This window comes from Nyctereutes procyonoides, unplaced genomic scaffold (genome assembly GCF_905146905.1).
Source record: "Nyctereutes procyonoides isolate TBG_1078 unplaced genomic scaffold, NYPRO_anot_genome, whole genome shotgun sequence".
Lineage (NCBI taxonomy): Eukaryota > Metazoa > Chordata > Mammalia > Carnivora > Canidae > Nyctereutes > Nyctereutes procyonoides.
In genome coordinates this window covers 11,586,309-11,607,830 of record NW_026575139.1, presented here as the reverse complement: position 1 = coordinate 11,607,830, position 21,522 = coordinate 11,586,309, and the positions used below count along the sequence as shown (strand labels likewise).

The 21,522-nt window shown below is 40.8% G+C and overlaps 1 protein-coding gene across 2 annotated transcripts in view; it reads right to left on the bottom strand.

Annotated features, from left to right (window-relative positions):
• EFCAB11 (EF-hand calcium binding domain 11) overlaps nucleotides 1-21,522 on the bottom strand; it is a 161,348-nt gene that overhangs the window by 32,236 nt on the left and 107,590 nt on the right. The window contains exon 6 of one of the 2 annotated variants that reach the window (XM_055303586.1): nucleotides 611-674. The exons of the other annotated variant lie outside the window; for it this stretch is intronic. Within the exon in view, the coding sequence (XP_055159561.1) occupies nucleotides 617-674 (58 nt within the window). The 3' untranslated portion in view covers nucleotides 611-616. Of the gene's footprint in view, nucleotides 1-610; nucleotides 675-21,522 lie in introns of those variants that run through there. 2 annotated transcript variants of the gene reach the window in all.

Below are 21,522 nucleotides of genomic sequence, written 5' to 3'. Positions count from 1 at the left end.
ATGCATGAGGAGAAGCAGTTACATGTGCAGAAAGCCAGGGAAAGTGAATCCCAACAAGAGGGAAGTACCTAAATATGGGAGCTCTGGGGTCAGAAAGAGCTAGAAAGACTAGAATATCCTGAGGGAAAAAGCAGTTTGAGATGAGGTTGAAGAAGTTGGATTTTATTTTAAATGCAAAATAGGATGTCATGGGGGTTTTAAGCAGAGGAGCTGGCTTTGAGGTACTTTGGTCACTATAAAGATTGATTCCCCGAATGGAGGACTGAAGGGGGAGCTGCTGCAAACCTCAGGGGAGGAAGCAGGTGGCTCACACAGGGAGGTGGCAGTGGAGACAAGTAGAGTCCTTTGAGGTTTGCCATTTATGCCCCAAGCTGGAGATTTAAAGACTCAAGTTTGTCATTTTTTTTCTAGGAATACAGCGTGCAGGCAGAGGGAGCCATGCCATTCTGTACTCTTGGCATCATTACTACTACAACGGTCGGTGCAGTGGCCTCAAGTCACTTGCTTCAGAAGGCACTAGGTCACCATCCATCTTAACAGAGGGGCTGATGAATCCTGATGCCACCACCTGACCCAGATTACTCACATTCCACTTTGTGCTGGTAAGTCCCTCAGCTCAGGGTTTCAGGGCCAAAGATGCAAGCATACCATCCCCAGACCACCCGGGTCCGCTCCTGGTACCAAGTCGGGATCAGCCAGGATCCAGTCAGAAGATCAGAAACATAGCAGTTATTTTAAAAGAGAGAATTTAATAAAAGAAATAGGTTACACAGGTATTGGAGGGCTAAAAAGGCAAAACAAACAATGCGGTTAAAAAAAATGTTGTAAAAATATAGTAGTAACTATGAGTCCATGAAGCCTCCACCATCGTCAGGGCTGAAGAAACAGAGAGAAGGGATGGCCCTAGAAGGCTGCAGGGTGGCACTGGTGGGATGCAGAACCACCTGCAGGTCCTGAGTGAAGAGTGGTTGCTCGGGTGGCCCCCACAGAACAGAGAGTAGACAGGAAGGAGCCACTGCTGCCTCTCCAGGCATCTGGTACTCTCTGCAGCCCCAGGAGGCCCAGTGGGCCAAGACACAGATGCTAATGGAGAAAGGTGGTTTCCAGAGTCTTGGTTCCCACCTCACCCCACGGAACATGGAAGGGCAGGTTTGGGGCTGAGAGACTACAGCTTACCAACTAATGCGCAGAGCTTTTTCCACAATCATAGCTCATGAAACTCTGTTCATTCTTCATGTGTACATCGCAGAAAACGTTTCCATTATCCACAGAGCCACTTTTGAGATATGAACTCTGTCTCCCAGGGAATGCGTTGTCACCTTCACATCTGCTAAAGCTGTCTGGGGTATAGGACTTTGTAATTCCATGCCTGGTACTGACACTATGCATTTTTACTTAAAGCCACTTAGTAGCTATTTGCATCACATTATAAAAAGTGTGTTTTAGGGTTTTTTAAATAATATATTTATATATAACCTGAGATGTATATCTGTGATCTCCAATATGTAACACTTACTATATTGCAATGCAGCTGATGAATTATTGAAAACTACATCTGAAACTAGTGATGTATTCTATGTTAGCTAATTGAATTTAAATTTTAAAAAAGTCAAATGATTTTTTTTAAATAAATTAATTTTTTATTGGTGTTCAATTTACCAACATACAGAATAACACCCAGTGCTCATCCCGTCAAGTGTCCCCCTCAGTGCCCGTCACCCACTCACCCCCACCCCCCGCCCTCCTCCCCTTCCACCACCCCTAGTTCGTTTCCCAGAGTTAGGAGTCTTTATGTTCTGTCTCCCTTTCTGATATTCCCCACTCATTTTCTCTCCTTCCCCTTTATTCCCTTTCAGTATTATTTATATTCCCCAAATGAATGAGAACATACACTGTTTGTCCTTCTCCGATTGACTTACTTCACTCAGCATAATACCCTCCAGTTCCATCCACGTTGAAGCAAATGGTGGGTATTTGTCGTTTCTAATGGCTGAGTAATATTCCATTGTATACATAAACCACATCTTTATCCATTCATCTGTTGATGGACACCGAGGCTCCTTCCACAGTTAAGTCAAATGATTTTTAAGATGTCCATCAACAGATGAATGGATAAAGAAGATGCAGTACTTATATACAACAGAATATTACTCAGCCATTACAAAAGGATGAAATCTTATCATTTGTAATGACGAGGATGGAACTAGGAGGTATGATGCTAAGTGAAATGTCAATCAGATAAAGATAATTATCATATGATTTCACTCATATATGGAATTTGAGAAACAAAACAGAGGATCATAGGGGAAGGGAGGGAAAAATAAGATGAAATCAGAGAGGGAGGCAAACCATAAAAGACTCTTAACTCTAGGAAACAAGCTAAGAGTTGGTGGAGGGGAGAGGGGTAGGGAGATGGGGTCACTGGGCAACGGGCATGAAGGAGGGCATGTGATGTGAGAAGCACTGGGTGTCATATACAACTGATGAATAACTGAACCCTACCTCTGAAACTAATAATATACTACATGTTAACCAATTGAATTTAAATAATTACAAAAAAAGAAATGGAAAAACAATGATTTTTAAAGGCTTGTTTATGATAGTCAATATTTGCAATTATGAATTTATAACACTGGCATAAAAACTAGATTTGTGTTAATTTTCTTTCCTCCTCTATTTCCCAATTGCATCGGGTGACCCCTGCAAGCATCAGAACTTCACACTGCCTGAGGCTGCTTCAGGCTCAACTACTATTTTCTTTTCAAAATAAAGTCATTGAGAGTATGTCTGGTAGTCTGAGAGACTTTGTAAGAGAAGTGATTCTTACAAAGAGAATTAATTCTCATTTTCTATTCAGTCCCATAAGGCAGTGCTGCTTAAATTCTCCGTGGTGAAGGACCCTTTTAAAATTTTTCCAGTCTGTTGCAAACTGATACTTTGTAAAAATTAATAAAAATGAATTACTAGAAAAACAAAATTAAAAAAAGACATACAAGATAAAAGCTGTAATTTTGTGTTATTAGTTTAACAAACAGGAAATTACATTGCAATAAATACTACCAGGGTAAACATAATATAGGGGAAAAGAAAGAAGTACAAAAATTGTACATGTTGCTTATTTGGTGGAAGTATGCATATGGGCAACTGATACATAGGCTCACTATTACATGTATAGCTTTTTTTTTTTTTTCATTTTGAGGGAAAAATGAATCCTCGTATTAAATGGTTATAGGCAGGGCAGCCCAGGTAGCTCAGCAGTTTAGCCCCTGCCTTCAACCCAGGGCCTGATCCTGGAGACCCGGGATTGAGTCCCATGTCAGGCTCCCTGCATGGAGCCTGTTTCTCCCTCTGCCTGTGTCTCTGCCTCTCTCTCTGTGTGTCTCTCATGAATAAATAAATAAAATCTTAAAAAAAAAAAAAAGGTTATAGGCAGAGTCTGAATGAACAGTGTATGGAAATATTTAAAGGTTTTAGTGTAGCAAATAGACTTGCTTCTTGATTACTAGTTTATCTAAGATTGCCAAGACTACTTGTAGGGGATAATGTATATTTAAACTGTTTCTATATTTTATTTTGATAATAATTAAGAAGAAGAGGAAGAGGAAAAGGAATGAGGAGGAGGAGCAGAAAGAGGAGGAGAAACTTGTCTCACTGAACGGAATAAGAGATTTTAGAGCAATTTCAGTAAATTCAGTTTATTCACTTTTAAATTTTATCTAAAATGAAGAAAGTGCTACTCTGTTTTCAAAGTCCTTTAAATACTTAAATAGAAGTCAGTTCCAGCAATGTATCCTGTAAGTTACAGTTAAATTTAAATCATCTTTTGATGAAAGAAATGGATTCTGGACCCATGAATTTTTTAGGCCTAGATCTTCTTTTGATGGAAAATAAAATTCAAAATGCTTTATCAAACTTTAAGGCGTTTTGTGATAGCTTTTCACAGATGTGCAATATCAAGATCATCGCTTACATCATTGATAATTGTTAAATTATGGAATATGTGCCGTAATAATCTGTAGAAACTGTTCCTCCAAGCTTCTAACTTTCGTTTTTACCCTTTGATCTTATCTTGAAAAACATGTTGCATTTCTTCTTTGCATAGAAGTACTGAGATCATTAAAAGTACTGAAGAGCTTTAGCAACCCTGCTTGTCCAATTCATATCTTCCACAAGCCGGGACCAAACTGTCTTCTGGTTTTGCAGAAATGTTGAGTTGTTCTGTAGATCAAATGCTATCAAACATTTGTTCTCTCGATGATCATCATTCCTCAGCATGCCATAATAGCTGTTTATGATCTGCTTCCAAACTACCATATAACATAAGAGAATAACCCAGAACTTTACACACCAGCTTTTACCTAATTCATGATTTTTAGTATGACACTAGGCCCATTGTTTAGCTCTACCATTTTTCCTAGCCCAGGTCTTTCTCACAAGAGAAACCACATTGATATACATTCCAGTGTGAGCCCCTTAGGGTAAATTCTGATTCGACTCCATCAGAATGTGTGCTCCCATACAAAATGTAAACTCCAAACCATATTGGTTGACAATGTAATCAATCCTTCATAGTATTATTTAGTTCAGACTTAGTTATGTTTATCAGCAACAAAGTAAAAAAAAAAAGAAAGATCTTCCTATCACTATCATGAACAGGAATATGAGATTATCACATTGCAATGAAAAAATATGTTGCTACTTTTAATTGCTCTATGAGTTAGCCTTCTATAGTATTAGCCAGTTCCTAAATATGCAGGGCTATGGGGGCCCTGGAAGTAGTACTTGAGCTACCTTCTTTGTTGTTGAGTCACCCAACATTTTCAAACAAATACCTTTGATACAATCTTCATCAGTGTCTTGGCAACTGTATGTGGATGATAGGCTTGGCAAGCTGAAATACTACTTATTAAGAAGCATGTAAAGTCCTAATGTTTATATGGGAAATACTGAACATCTGCTTTAATCATTAGTTTTTTACTCCAGGACTCTTTCTTTCAAGAATTTTTTGTGGTTTTGAATTTAATTTTTGTAAATAAACGACCCACACGTTTTGATGGTTCCATTGCTTCATAGCCAGTCCATTTCTACAAATAATTAAACACTATGCTTTCAGGATGTCAATACCAATGACAGCTATAAACAGAACTCTGTATATGAGGGATCCTACTTTCAAGGAAAACTGATACAAACTCTTGGGTCTTTGCTTTTTCAAAATCACTTCCATTTTCACCATTTGGTTTATACTCATGCCACGTTCAAAAAAGCTAAGTATTTTCTTACTCCCCCAAAACCTCTCAAAACAAAAAACAAAACAAAAATAACCTCCAGTAGGGCTTGTTTTGGGCTTCAATAAATTGAGTGTGAAAAATAACTAATATAAACTTTATCCCCTATTTAACAATGTTAAAACATAAATGAAAACTGTCAATTAAAAATCAAAACTTGTAAATATGTTATAAAAAGAAATGCTTACCTTTTCACAGATTTTTATACTTTTAGGTTACAAGTTGACAAACTTAATAAAATATGTTACAATATGGTCCTACTGCACGTGATTATTTATTATATAACTTGTACTTTATGACTCCCCAGTTGAGCTTGCCAATACTGAAGTGATCTCTACCCTGTTCAGTGAGATGAGTTCACCAAGTCATCACAGCAACTTTAAGCTGTTATAAAAGCTTCTAATGCTTATTCTCAATTTCTATACTTAACTTATCACAGATCAGTAACAGTTCATGGACTGGCACCAACCTGCAGACCACACTTTCAGTAGCACTGCTATGGTATTGTGGACAGAGAACCAATGGTATTTGCTGATGAAATACCTGATCAGTGGGACTCCTGGGTGGCTCAGCGGTTGTGCATCTGCCTTTGGCTCAGGTCATGATCTGGGGGCCTGGGATCGAGTCCCCACATTGGGGTCCCCACAAGGAGCTTGCTTCTCCCTCTGCCTATGTTTCTGCCTCTCTCTGTGTCTCTCTCATGAATAAATAAATAAATTCTTAGAAAGAAAGAAAGAAAGAAAGAAAGAAAGAAAGAAAGAAAGATAGATAGATAGATAGATCTGATCAGAGATGTAGGATAAGGGAGGACAGTCCAAAAAGAGTTTTGGGCAATTTAAGCTAGAGTCAACGGGTGGATGGTGAAGCCATTTGCTGAAATAGGGAGAAATATGTTTGGATACATTAAGTTTGGGATGCTAGGAATCATCACCCAAGTGGGGATGGTAAATATCAGTGAATCTGGAACTTAGGTAGAGATCCAGTCTGAAGGTCTGACTTTAGAAATAACCAGCATTTAGATGTTACAGTCTAGCATGAGACCACCTAAAGGAGAGAACATGGATAGTGAAGAAAGTCAGAAGCAAGGCCTAAGCCCTCTAACATGCAGAGGTGAGCAGAGGAGGGGCACAAATGAAGGAAGGAAAGGCTCTGGGTAGACAGTTCTGATGTGCACCCCTAATGCAAAACCTTGGATTAGAGCCACTCTGAATGTTCCACAGTAAGCTAAAGCAAGGGCTACATCTTCACCTTGGGTACCTGGAACCCTTTACCAAGTGCACTGTATATAGAAGCACTTAATAAACATGCACTGGATGAATGAATGGAAGATGTCACAGATATGAATATTATCATACTTGCTATTCTAATACTGAAATTTTGTGGCACTTTAATTTTACAAAATACCTTCTGATTATCTCTATGAGTAATTCCTTCCAAATGATTCATGGTACCTGGGATAAAAAGAGTTCCTAAGTGTTTTGCACCATGGACCCTTGTGGCACTTAAAGGCTGATTTTAAATGCATAAAATGAAACCAGTTGCACTGAAATAAACATCACAATATTAAAAAAAAAACAAATTAGCAGTAATATGTTATAGGTGCTTCTTTATTATCATATGAAATGCCAAGATCTGGTGGCATAACAATGAGTGGCAGGGAAAAGGAAAGGAGGATTTTGGAGGAGGGAAGGGAGGATTCACTAACTGCTAAGCTGTAAAGAGGAGGAACAAATTCAAGGTAGCCACAACATCTGCATTATGTTGCAGAAATAGCTGTGATTTCTGTTGGTGACAAAGTCACAGATACTGCTAAAATGTGCTTTGTTACCAACTTTTCTGAAAAAAAGTTAAGTATCCATTGAGGTCCACATTCATGGATGCCAGATGAAGAATCCCTAAATTAAAAGGTCCCCTTCACTTGTACCCTCACCGCACATCCAGGTTATGCTCTCTTCTAAATAAATAAATAAACATGTATATAATTATATTTAAATGTAAAAATATGTTTTATATATTAAATTAAATATATATTATAAACATATTTTTTTTACCTATCATATATACCAAAATAATCATATATACCAAATAGTACAGCCTTGTGGTAAAGCAATTTGGCAGTGTGCACCCCCCCACACACCTTGAGAGAGTAAGAGAGCATGTGCATGTACATGATGTGAGGGGGCAGAGGGAGAAAGACTCTTAAGCAGGCTCTCCGCTCATTGTGGAGCTAGGGCTCCATCTCACAACCCTGAGATCATGACCTGACCTGAGACAAAATCAAGAGTCAGATGCTTAACCAACTGAGCCACCCAGGTGCCACTGTGCACACCTTTTAGACTCAGAAATTCTGCTCTCATAATTTCCCTTGAAGATAATGCCCCACATGTGAGCAAAGAAGTGAGTAATGTGCATGTCTACCAGTGACACACATAACATCTGTTCAACAAGTAGCTATTATGAGCCTTCTGTGGCAGACACTCTTCCAGGCATTGAAAACTCAGCAGAGAACCAAACATTTCCTGCCTTCACCGTGTTACTTCCAGGATGGAGGGTAATAATAAACAAAATAACCTTTATTGTAAAGGACATTAGAGGGTGGTAAGTACCACTGAGAAGGACAGAGAAGGCTGGGAAGTGTGTTCTTTATAAATACCCCAGCCAGTGAAGACCTCACTGAGAAGGGGTAGCTGAGCAAAAACTTGAAAGTGCTAGGAAGTAAGCCTTGTGTATATCTAAAATAAGAGCATTGTTGACAGAAAGCAGAGCATGTGCAAAGGTCCTGAGACAGGAGAGCTTCCGGGTGTCCGAGGGAATGTGAGAAGGCAAGTGTGGCTGGAGCAGCATGTGGGAACAGGAGTGCTACAGGTGAGGATGGAGATCATGGGGGAGGGGGAACAGATCATTTCAGGCCTTCTCCACCACTGAAAGGACGCTGGCTTTTTTGAAGTGAGATGAGAAGCCACTAGAGGGTTGGGAGCAGAGGAGGGGCCTGACCTGAGGCACATTTAAAAAAGATCCCTTGTGGGGGGGATCTGCCCCCACAGACTGGGTAGAGGAAAGGCAGAAGCATGGATCCAGGCTGGGAGGCCCGCGCTGGTGGTGGTGGCTTTGACAGGGTTTGGTAGTGGAGGTGCTGACATGATGGATATGGAATGGAAGAAAAATAAGGGAGCTTGAGGTGATCCAGAGGTTTTTGGCATAAGAAACACAAAGAATGGAGATACCACTCATTTAAATGGGAAAACTCTAAGAGAGTAGTTTCAGGGCAAAAGATGAATTAGGTTCTGACCATGGAGAGGTCTATGACATGTGCATGTAGAGAGCTGAATAAGGACAGAAAAATAGCAGAAAACCTAGAAGTGACTTAAATGTCACTAATAGGGATCGGTGAAGTGAATTACTGTGTACTGATAAACTGCTGAAGGAAGAGCAGAATGTGATATAAAAAATGTCATATAATTATACGATTATGAAAATCTATTATATGAAAAAGTGAGTTGCATAATGGTACGGCAGCATTTTAATAAGATTACATTTATATATAACCTATATATGCAAGTATGTGCTTGCATGCATCTGTTTACATGCTCAAAAAATCTGGATATATACACTATACACAGTTATTAGTATCTACTTGTGGAATGGGATTCACAGAGAGGAAAATGGAATGAACGCTTTATTTCTGTATTATTAGAAGTTTTAAATAAAGAACATGTATCATATATGTAATATAAAAACCAAAAATGATTGAAACATTTTAAAAAATGTTTTAAATGCTGCTTGGTTCCTACATGAGCAACCACTCTCAAAAAACAGGCACATTTTGTTCAAGTTGTTCCTTAAAACAGGTAGAAGTGTTTTGATTGCACCTTCTGTCTGAGAGGCAGCAAGCAGTTGGAGATCTGAGGGGGTGGGCACTGGGATAAAGGGAGAGTGAGATGAGACAACTGCAAGGGGAGAGAGGAAATGAGCCAGAGGACAGGTGTGATATGGAGATTTAAAACTCAAGCTGGGGGTGCCCGGGTGGCTCAGTGGGTTGAGCATCTGCCTTTGGCTCAGGTCATGATCCCAGGGTCCTGGGATGGGGCCCCACATCGGGCTCCCTGCTCAGTGGGGAGCCTGCTTCTTCCTCTCTCTGCTGCTCCCCCTGCTTCTCTCTCTCTCTCTCTGTCAAATAAATAAAATCTTAAAAAAAATACGAATGTGAACTGGTGCAGCCACCCTGGAAAACTGTGTGGAGGTTCCTCAAAGAGTTAAAAATAGACCTGCCCTACGACCCAGCAATTGCACTGCTGGGGATTTACCCCAAAGATTCAGATGTAATGAAACGCCGGGACACCTGCACCCTGATGTTTCTAGTAGCCATGTCCACAATAGCCAAACTGTGGAAGGAGCCTCGGTGTCCATCGAAAGATGAATGGATAAAGAAGATGTGGTTTATGTATACAATGGAATATTACTCAGCCATTAGAAATGACAAATACCCACCATTTGCTTCAACGTGGATGGAACTGGAGGGTATTATGCTGAGTGAAGTAAGTCAATCGGAGAAGGACAAACAGTGTATGTTCTCATTCATTTGGGGACTATGAATAATAGTGAAAGGGAATATAAGGGAAGGGAGAAGAAATGTGTGGGAAATATCAGAAAGAGAGACAGAACATAAAGACTCCTAACTCTGGGAAACGAACTAGGGGTGGTGGAAGGGGAGGAGGGCGGGGGGTGGGGGTGAATGGGTGACGGGCACTGAGGGGGACACTTGATGGGATGAGCACTGGGTGTTATTCTGTATGTTGGTAAATTGAACACCAATAAAAATTAATTTATTAAAAAAATACCCCAAAAACTCAAGCTGGGGCATTAGACATGTGTTTGTTTGGCTAGCACAGGGTCTTTCAATTTTTTAAACATGGGCACCTTTAGGCAACTTAGGAGCTCGCCAGTTTGCCACAAGCCCCACTGCTCCCCACGACCTCACATGCAGCCCAAGTCATACATGTGTGTCACGGTAGGCAGTGACTTTTACACTCCTACATTGACATGCTTTGAGTTCTTGCCCTGGGCTATGCACTGAATTCAGTTCTGCCTTGTGTTGTCTTGGGCATGTGGGTAATGCCAGAAGATTAATGGCTGGAATAACTTCCCCCAGGGAATCTGCATGTTTCATCTATCTCCCTGTTAGCCATAAAAATGCTCATAAAAATGAAAGTGGTCACAAGATTTCTTTCTTAGTTATACTTAGGCTGCAAAAGTGAACTGTGTTAATAAGCAGGCAATGGAGTCCTGACTTCTGGTTTAATTTTGACAATTCCTTCTTTTCCTGGGCTGATAAGGCTATTCCTCCTGCTTAAGTACAGAGTGGCACAAAGATACCATGACTCAGGTGGTTGTTCTGACGACTACATCAGGGACAGATGGAATCATAACAATGTGACACATGTGACTATGCGTAATAGATCCTGCTAACAGGCTGAAGGTGGAGGAAAGAAGCCTTGGCAGGTAAAGACCAAATAAAGTTAAAAATAAACTCAGCATCTCTCTGCCAAGTAGCTTTCCACACATTAAATAATATCCATTCTAAGATGACGGTAAGTGGCTATTAACATAATTATTTGTTGAATGAATGAATAAACAAATGAATGCTCTACATGTGGTATCTCTTTATCTCAATGAAAAGACAGACCTAAATAGACCTCTGTGGAAATCTTTTCTTTCAAAGTGGGTTTCAAGATCTAACAATGGCCCCCCAGCCTGGCCTTTGGCCCTTGAGTTCTGTGTGTGGAATATAAAGCTAAGAGAAACTTTACAACAAGACCTGGAAGGGAAGAGGCCATCATGTTTAACCGCATATCTCTAGGGAAAAAAAAAACCTCCGAAAATGTTCCATTTCCAATAATCACGGAATACACATTGCCTTTTAAGATTTGTTTCTCAGAACAGCAGAGATCATTTAGTCTGAGAGAACACAGAGTGGCTTAATTATTTTTTTTTCTTTTCTAGATTCTCTGCCAAGAACCACAGAGCAAAATGAAATGACAGTGTGGGGAGACAGCTGCTAAGTAATCTCTTTGTTGTATTTCTAATAAGATAGCTACATCATTTCTGTTGCTAACGTATAGCCGTATTAGTTCTGAAATAAGCTATTATGGTTTTTTCCCCTCAGTGGACTGCAGTTGCAATAAGTAATACATCATTTATAATTGGAAATGTGTATCCCTATGACAAAAAGTTTGCCACTTCTTGCTTAAACTTTTAAAGACTTTTGAGTATATTGCTTGAATTTGAAACCAGCAGCTTGATTTGCACACATAATTTGATATTGACGGAGCACCTGGTGCATGGTTGGGCTCCGGGAGTAGAATGAAGAAGAGAAAGCAGGTGAGGGTGGAACTCTGAGGAAGACAACATTTTAGGGAAGGAGACTGGGGAAGTCAGCCAGGAAAGCAGGAAGAGCCCGGATGTCAAGGGCAAAGAGCACGTGTAGGCGGTGGGCTTGTTGGTGTCAAATGCTACAAAGAACAACCAAAGCACCTGCTGGTTTTAGCAGCAAAGAGGTCATGTTGAACCTGGTCAGAGAGGATGCAGCAGAACTCCTGGGGCAGAAATGAGGTCACACGGATTGGAAGGGATTTGGATGTGAGCACAGAACGGGGAGTACAGCTTAAATGCAGAGCTTCAGACACAGAGGCTAACTGATGCGCTCAGGCCCCCAGGAAGTAGAGGATCAGAATCCCAAGGGATTTGCCTGAGGCCATGGGGTGGGGGAACAGCGCCTTGGCCACTGTGACAGGAGGCAGAGTCACGGTGGCAGGTCAGCGGTGAGTGGTGAGACCACCATCCTCCTCATCCCCATGGCCATCAACAGTGGCCAGTAAAACTGTAGAGGGGAGCAGGGAGTGAAAGACACCGTGGCTTTGAGAACTTCACTTTTCTTAAGAAATGAGGAGCAAGGCCATTTGCTGAGGGTGACAGGGGAAACGGTTGTACGGGAGCTGGATAAAGGAGCCGAGGTTCGAAAATGCTCCTGTGGGAACCAGGAAAGACCTGTCTGGCAAAATGAAGGGCTATGGGGGCACAGAGGTCCAGCCAGGATGGACACATTTAGACTGTTTACACTGATCATACTACAGGTGCTTGGGAACCTCAGTGTAAGGCAGAAGGTGAAGAGTCAGGCAGTCCTGGGGCAAGAGTGACAGAAGAAAGAGAGGCTGGGAAGTCGAGGGCACTGCCTAGGGGTTGATGGACCCAGTTCTAGACTAGAGGGGGAAGCAAGGAAGCCTCAAAAGAGCCCCACCATCTGAAAAAAACCCAGAGGGGGAAGGGAATTGAGTAGAAGTTCAAGTGCGATGGGACCAGCACTAGACCTGGGCCAGAGGGGATCTGCCTGGGTCCCATATTCTGGAAGGTTCTGCTCTGGCCCTCATCTGGCTGCACCTTTCTCCAGAGAACAAAGAGTGTGCAGGACCAAGGGGATGTGTCCACCCAAGCTACACACTCCACCTTTTAAAGGATATTCCAGGTACTCGGGACCCTAGGGTTGCTTCCCTACCGAAATAGCATTAAGCCCACTTTCAGTGCCGTGCAGGCCACTTCCTAAGGGCTTGCTCAAAGAGTGGCTGTTTGTAGGAGATGTGGATTAAGCTCAGAGTGAGGGGTGGTGTCCATGCAAGTGCGTGAGGCCCCTCACCACAGGGAGCACAGCCGCAGACCAGGGGCCAGTGCCCCCCTTGCCATAGATGTCCCATGTGGGTCTCCAAGGAACTGATGGTTTCTAATCAAGCCTTTGCTTTCTAGCTTGTTATTAAAGTATATTTGTCAAGGTAGGAAGAGAAAATATATTTAATATTTACCTTGCTTTATTATATATATATATATATATATATATATATATATATATATATATATACATGTATATATATGTATATAGATAGGTAGATAGGTAGATAGATAGGCTGTACATAGACACACATGCACACAGAGCACGTGGCATCCCATGTGTACTCTTGCTCCAGGCGAGCAAACGTCCGGGATGTGCCTGAATGAAGGAGGCAGCTGGATAAGAGGTTGAAGTAGGAATTCTTAGACTTCTGAGTCAACGTGGCACAGTAAACACTTGCTGAAAATTTTCAGTCTGCTGCCACATACAGAAGTAACAGATAAAATATTTTTTAAAACCACATAAGCCTGTTCTATTTTCTATTTGCATTCTCTGCTTTGCTATGTACCCGTCTGGACCACATTACTTGGACTCCCTGGTTGGCTGCCTCTCAGCTGGGTTTGGCCAGCAGAAGGTACTAGCAAGAGATAAGAGGGTAGGAAGAGAGAGGATAGGATATTTCTTTTTTGCTCCCTCACTACTTCAGGCCTGCCTTCTAATGGTAGCTACTTCCCTCTAAACTCAGCTTCTACTAGGGGGCCCCTCAGTGGTAGCACCAGCTGTCCCTACACTCTGATAAAGACATCTCTTCCTTTGCCTCTTTAGGACTCAGTGTGGCGACAGCCTACCACTGTTCTTAGTCTCTGGGTACCTTAAATGACCTTGCTGGATTCTTTATTCCTGTCCTTACTTCCATAAATAGTTTCTTCATTAAAATCTCTTGAATTTAAGTATTTAAATGATATTCTATTTTTTGCTGGGGACTTGGCTGATTAAAAGCATTTTCAAAAACAAGAAAAGTACATCTCTCTAAATAGGAGAGGATAATGACCCCCAGTAATAAGTAGTGATGAAGACTCTGTGGCCATTGTGAAATTGGGGTGAGGGCAGGTGCTAGAAAGAACTGGGGGTCTTACGTTTCTGTATCTGCAAAGGGAAAGGGACTAATACCACAGATATCAGGGTGGGGTAGGATGGGATGAGATTAGTTCTATTATTGCAGTTAGGGTCAATACCCATAGGGGCAGGGTAGGATGGGATGAGATTAGTTATATTATTGCAGTTAGGGTCAAGACCTCCAAATTGCCTGTGACTAGAAATGAAGATGCCTATACTTGACTAACGTCTGAGTCCACACTGCCCGTGAGCTCAGACATTGTTACTTCTCTGCAGTGGGATTCCCAAGCCATGCTTAATTTATGACTTGTTTCAGAGCTAAGGATCTCAAAACCATCCCTCAGAGGAACCCTTGTAAAGCAAATCCACAGGGAAGTTATGCTCTCCAGAAAAGAAAAGAAAATGACAAAATATACAAGCATGTGCAGCATGATTAAAGACAGTCCAATGAATGAGACAATTCACATCTGAGAAAATAGAACAGAGCACAACACTCTGAAGAAGACTTCTAAAATCCTCAAAGTCATAATGGAAGAATAATGGATATCAAATGAGACTGTAATATGTAGAAGATTTTATATAAAATAAAAATAAAAAACCACAGGGATGTAATACACAGCATGGTGAGTAGTTAATAATGCCATATTGCATATTTGAAAGTTATTAAGAAAAGGGATCTTAGAGGATCCCTGGGTGGTTCAGAGGTTTAGCGCCTGCCTTTGGCCCAGGGCACAATCCTGGAGTCCTGGGATCGAGTCCCGTGTCGGGCTCCTGGCATGGAGCCTGCTTCTCCCTCTGCCTGTGTCTCTGCCTCTCTCTCTATCTCTCTCTCTCTCTCTCTATCATGAACAAATAAATAAATAAATAAATCTTTAAAAAAAAAAGAAAAGGGATCTTACAAGTCCTTATCATAAGAAGAAAACCATTTCTTATAACTATGGAAGGTAATGGATGTTAACTAAACTTTGTGGTGATTATTTTGCAATGTATACAAATATCTAAGTTATGTTGCAAACCCCAAGCTAATTTATTGTTATCAATTACATCTTTATTAAAAATATTTTTTTTTAATTTATTTATGATAGTCACACAGTGAGAGAGAGAGAGAGGCAGAGACATAGGCAGAGGGAGAAGCAGGTTCCATGCACCGGGAACCTGACGTGGGATTCGATCCCGGGTCTCCAGGATCGCGCCCTGGGCCAAAGGCAAGCGCCAAACCGCTGCGCCACCCAGGGATCCCTATTAAAAATATTTTTAAAGGTTATGAAATAAGAAGATATAGAAATAAAAAGGAACCAACTGAAAATCTTGAAATGAGCAAATACAATTGCCAAGTTTGACACAGCTTAAAGGAGATTTAATGAACTAGAAGACAAAACTGAGGAAATCTCTCAGAATGCAGTGTGGGGATCTAAAAAAGGAAGGTGGAAAACTGAAAAGAAAATTAAGGATACATAGATGATGGAAGAGAAAGCACAGACATTACACTAAAAGAAGTTTCAGAAAGAGAGAAAAAGTGGAGGAGAAATTATTTAGTGCTGCAAATATCATATTAAGGGAGAAAACCAACATAAGCATCTCAAATGCATAGGAAAAAAACATTCAAAGTAGCCCAATGCCTATTTACAATGGAAAAATTGAGTAGATTTTGAATATAAGAGATTTTCCCTTCTAGCCAAGGCCTATAGAAGCATCACACTAAATGGTGAGACTGTAGAAATGTTCCTATGAAAAGCCAGAAACACAATAGAGATGCCACTAACCATCCCTACTACCCAATATTTTATCAGAGGTCCTGACTCATGGAAAACAGCTAGCTAACTAGATGTAAGATTTTAGAGATGCTGCATTTCCTGGTAGTGATCCAGGGTACAGCTAAGGGAGCGGAGAGCTGACATGATGGAGATGAAGCTTATTGGAACTGGGAGAGTGGAGGAACCAAAAAGCTAAAGTGCTGGGAAGCCCCCAGGTAATTGGGACTTTGGGTCTGGGGGAGGCTCTGTGTGATGCATGTGACCTGGATGTTGGTAGATGACAGTGCTATGCACATGGAGGGAAAATCAGCCAGAGGGCAGAATGGTCAAAAGAGCAGGGTTTATCACAGGGTGAGAAATGACAGTCTCCAAACAGCATTGTGTTCAAAAGACCAACTGGGCAAAGCTCTCATGGAAGAGTCAAATGTCAGCTTAGGCAAGAAGGCAGATGCAAGGTTTCACTTGCCAGTTAAGGATGTGGGAAAGTTCATTTATGATGGCAAAAAAGGATTCCAGGGATGTCCTTTGAAAGTCTGAAGGATGGGGGAAGTGAAGGTTGATCAGAACAAATGAAGATCCAAGTAGAATGGGATGAGACAACCAGAGAGAATAGAGGGGCTTGTGTTTCTCACAGAGATCATAGTGCTGTGGGCCTTGTAGGATTAGGTGGTAGCATGTGGTATCAAAGACGAAGTTATCTCCATTAGCCTGCTACAGCTTTGCCAACAGGAGAATCCATTATATGGCTTTAGAGTTGGAACACAAGGCCCCTTTGGGGTTACAATAACAATAAATTGAAAAATAAACTGACCTCCAGATTAGATCCACCAAGCATTAATGGCAGATTGCTCATTTAACGGTGCCCTGGTACTACACTATTGCCCACACTTACACATAGTCAACACAGGTATATTAAGAGGCATTAGGATAGGTCATTAAAGAAAGTATCTGAAACAAACACCAAAGTTCTATATACAATGCATACTGAGTAGAGGGCTGTAGACTTAGAATCTGGAAGTATTTAATGGGTTAATCTTATATGGAAGCTGCTTGAGATATTTTATTTTACAATTTCAGTGAAGAAATTGTTTTATACTTTGTATAATTAGCCCCAGAGAAATAGATTTTGGAGACCAACCTCTCTGATGACCACTTAGCTGACCCCTACAAGCAACTCTCTATTACATCTGCCTTATCATTCTCTCTGATGCAGAACATGGCACACCCAAGTCTTAGGAAGCATCCCTTTCAATAAGGAACAAATATCAAAACAAGCAAGAACTGGCATCTGTTAGCCTATGAATCTGGACTGTTAATTATGTAAGACAAACATGATGTATTCAAGAAAATAGTACCCATTCATCCGCTTTTTTTTAAAATGGAAAAGCACTACATTTAATTTGTGGTTCTCTGCATTTTAAATAGGCAACTCAATGAAGCAATAAATGTGTTCATAATGAATAGATTTTTCTACATAGGAAACTCTTAATGGCAGTAGCATAACTGAAGATTTAACCTGGTGAACATAAAAGTAAACAACAGAAACACATAAGGATAATTTGAATTGGCCATAAAATAATGTTTCAGTAAAAAAAAAAATCACTATTGTTGAGAGTAATTTTTAGGTTGTGATATAAAAACGCATCATTGTATAAAAAGATAAGATTGCTGTAATTAAATTACCAATATCGAAAACGAGACACAGCTCTCGGTACATCTTGCCTGCCTCCTCATAATTGTAAGCTTGGTCACTCTGGTGAGTCCCTGTGGCCTTGCAATCTTTCATTTTCCTTACACTGCTCTGTGTTCTTTCTCCTTTGACCCAAACTCCCACTGTTATTCTCCATCTAAACCTTTCCACTGAGCATCATGGAATTTCCAGTTCTTTCTTTTCTTTTCTTTTTTAGAGAGGGAGAGTAGGGGAGAGGCAAAAGAAGAGAGGGAATCTTAAGCAGGATCCACACTGAGCATGGAACCTGACATGAGGCTTGATCTCATGACCCTGAGATCATGATCTGAGTGGAAACCAAGAATCAAGACACTTAACCAACTGAGTCACCTAAGTGCCCTGGAATTTCCATTTCTAAACTATTCCATGCTCTCAGTTTTTTCAGCTAATGCTCTCCCCACATCATGCCTTGATTGAAGCATGGTTCCCTGTTGGAGACCTGGCTTCCCTCCACCTGCTCTCCATATCTCCTTCCCTTCTGGCTCTTCTGATTTCCCCTTCTCTTGTATCTTCAACCTTCTGTCTCTAATGGGCTCCTCCCCACAGAATTATAATATTCTCAAGTCAATCTCTCTCCGTTTTCCCGTCTCCCACACCCTCTGCAATCTTCTCCCCTTTCCCCTCCACCAACCCTCTCTCCTCTCTTGTTCCTCACTTTTCAAGCTATTGAGAGCCTCCCACTGCACTGACATTGTTCTAGATATAGTCAATTACTCAACAACTACTTTCTTGTTGCTAAATCAAAAAGATACTCTTAGTGCTCATCTTACTGACCTCTTGACAACACTGGTCATGACTGATCCTTCCTCCATTCTTGAAACTCGACTCCCTCCATCTCAATAACCACATCTGTCTTTGGATTCCTTTAATTCTTTAGGCACCTATGTACATCCTCTCATTGTTGGTATTCTCTATGGTTCTCTCTTAGGCAGTCTTCCTTTGTTTAAATTCTCTCCCTGAGAGATCTTACTCAGCCCTTGGCTTCAGTTACAATTCATATGCTGATGACTCAAAATCTATGTGTCTAGTCCAGCTCTGCCTCCCCCGTGACTTTAGAACTCCATATCTAAATGCTGAGTGGTCTTCTCTTGGACAGCCCGAAGTGGTCCAAATGGAATCCATCCATCTCCTTTTTTTTTTTTAAAAGATTTTATTTACTCATGAGAGACACAGAGAGAAAGAGAGAGAGAGAGAGAGGCAGAGACACAGGCAGAGGGAGAAGCAGACTCTATGCAGGGAGCCAGATGTGGGACTAGATCCAGGATCGAGGATCACGCCCTGGGCCAAAGGCAGGCACTAAACCACTGAGCCACCTAGGGATCCCCCATCCATCTTTTTAATCCTGTACTTCTTACATTCCCTCTGTCAATGAACATTATCATTACTCCCAGGTGTGAAATCTGAAACCCAGATTCAATCTTGATGCCTCTCCCACTCTTCTCTAACTGCAGCCAATCTATTTACCTAGATCTGTAAACTTCACCATGAAAATGCCTCTTAAATCCACCCACATTTATCCAACACCTCAGCCATACCATAGTCCATCAACTCTCTGATTGCCACAATGACCCCTAACCAGTCCCCCCACTTCTAGAGGTCCATTCTCTATGGTCAAGAGAGAGCTGTCTAAAATGCAATCTGATGTCACTCTCCTTTCTTTTTTATTTTTTAAAACATTTTATTTATTTATTCATGAGAGACACAAGGAGAGAGAGGCAGAGACACAGGCAGAGGGAGAAGCAGGCTCCATGCAAGGAGCCCGATGCAGGACTCAAACCCAGGAATCCGGGATCATGCCCTGGGCCAAAGGCAGGCACTCAACTGCTGAGCCACTCATGTCACTCTCCTTTCTTAAAACCCTCCAGGATGCTCCATTTCTCCTAGGAGGAGGTCCTCACACCCGATCTCACAATAGCCCCTCATACTCTGCTGTCCTCTAGCTCAGCTTCATATATTGTCACCCCTCTGCTGTGTGCTCCAATTACACTCGACTTCTTTCATTTCTGCAATGAAGCCATGATCTCTTGTGTGGAGACCTTTGTACATGCTTTTCCATGTATTCAAAGCAATCAACTGCTCTTCTTCCCCTAGCTAACTCTTATTCATCCTTCAAGAATCAAGAAACATTACTTCCTGCTGAAAGTCTTTCCGACAGGGCCAGGTGCTCCAGCAGTATGCTCCCATATCACCTGCTGCTTCTCCTATCACTGCACTTACCACACTCCATGGGAATTATCTGTTTGATTTTAGGTGACTATTCTCTGGGGGCAAGGTCCACATATATGTGCAGTATACCACACGACCCAGGCACGAGCCTAGGACCAGGTCATGGTAGGGGCTAGATAAGTGGTTCTCACAACTGTGTAGCTTTAGGATTCCCTTACACTCTTAAGTATTGGGAATCCTAAAGAGCTTCTGTTTATATGGGCTTCATCTATCAGTATTTGTCACACCAGAAATTATAGCTCAGAAAATTTCAAAATCTTACTTCATAAAAAATTGACAATAATTTCCTTGCATTTTAACATAAATTGTGCTTTTATGAAGACTAAGTAAACTTTCCAAAATCAAACAAAACAAAAAACCGTGAGAAGAAATTTTACATTTGTGCAGTCTTTTCAATGTATTATTTAACAAATTACAGCTAGATTCTCTGCTTCTGGATTCCCTTTGTGGTGATATGGGTATAGTGTGCAAAGAAAAATATAGCTTCACACAGACATGTAGCTGAAAGGGTAAGTAGTCCTTTCAGATAATTGCAGATATTCTTTTCTGATACTACACTGTAACTCAATTAAGTGAAGCTTCTTAAAGGCCGGCTGCAATGTAGAATTTGAAACCTTATCAATTAACTTTTCATACTTTGTTACATTAAATTCCAGTGGCATATCTTGTATTTTCAATAGATCTTTTACCCAAGCATGATTTTGTAACATCAGGCATTGGTTGTCTGAAAAAATATTAATTCACTGAGTTACACAGATCTTCTAAATGTTAACACATTTCATTATACAATATAAAAAATCACATTTGTTAATATCACCATTGCATTCACCAGAACAGTCTTTAAGTATTGAGAAACTGTCAAGCTCACAGTGGTGGATACAAGTTTCCCAAATTCTAATTTTCACTTGAAAGCTCGAATTTTATCATTGGCAACAAACGCTGTCAGTTGTTTTTCTTGAAATGACAAGCTCACTTGGTTCATTTTTAAGAAAATGCTGACCAAATACTCAAGTCTGAATAATGAGAGTTTGTCAGTCATTCTTTCAAATAAAAATACTGTTTCATTAAAACACTAGCTAGTTCAGATCTCAATTTAAACAATTGTGCAAGAGCTTTTCCTGGAGATAACCACAGTGCTTCGGCATGTTAACAGGAACACTGTACGTATACTTTGGAGGATATTAAAAAGACGTGTATTTGAGGGTTGAGATTTAATAAAATAATTCTTATTGCTTCACTAGGATATTCTTAAGTGAAACTGATTTTTTTTTTAAAAGACTCTGAGGGCAACGTGATAAAGAATACAATGATTACTAGGTACAGTTTGGTGCTACCATCATGTTAAAAAAAGGGAAAACAACTCATGCAGTTTTATGTTTTAAACATAAAAAGATGCACTATATCTTTTGTAGTATCAATGTAAATGTCAACAGAGTGAAACAAGATAAACAGTGCCTTAGCATCAGGAAAATAGTCTTGACCTCACAGACCACCCATCGGGAACCTCTGGGCTAGATGAATGACACAAGGAAGGAGACAGAAGCCAGCTTGGGTGCCTGTGACAACACTGGTGGAGGCCCTGGCCTTAACTCCATCCTGAGAACCTTCTGTATAGCTAATTCTTCTGCTATCTACTCTGGGACTTCTTGGTTGCTTCCTCCCACCCAATGTTTGGTTTTGCCTTAACCCATGGGTGCTGGGACCTGGGCTGTAATTAAATCCTGGTTGCAACTCAATTCCCCGGCTTCATTTTTG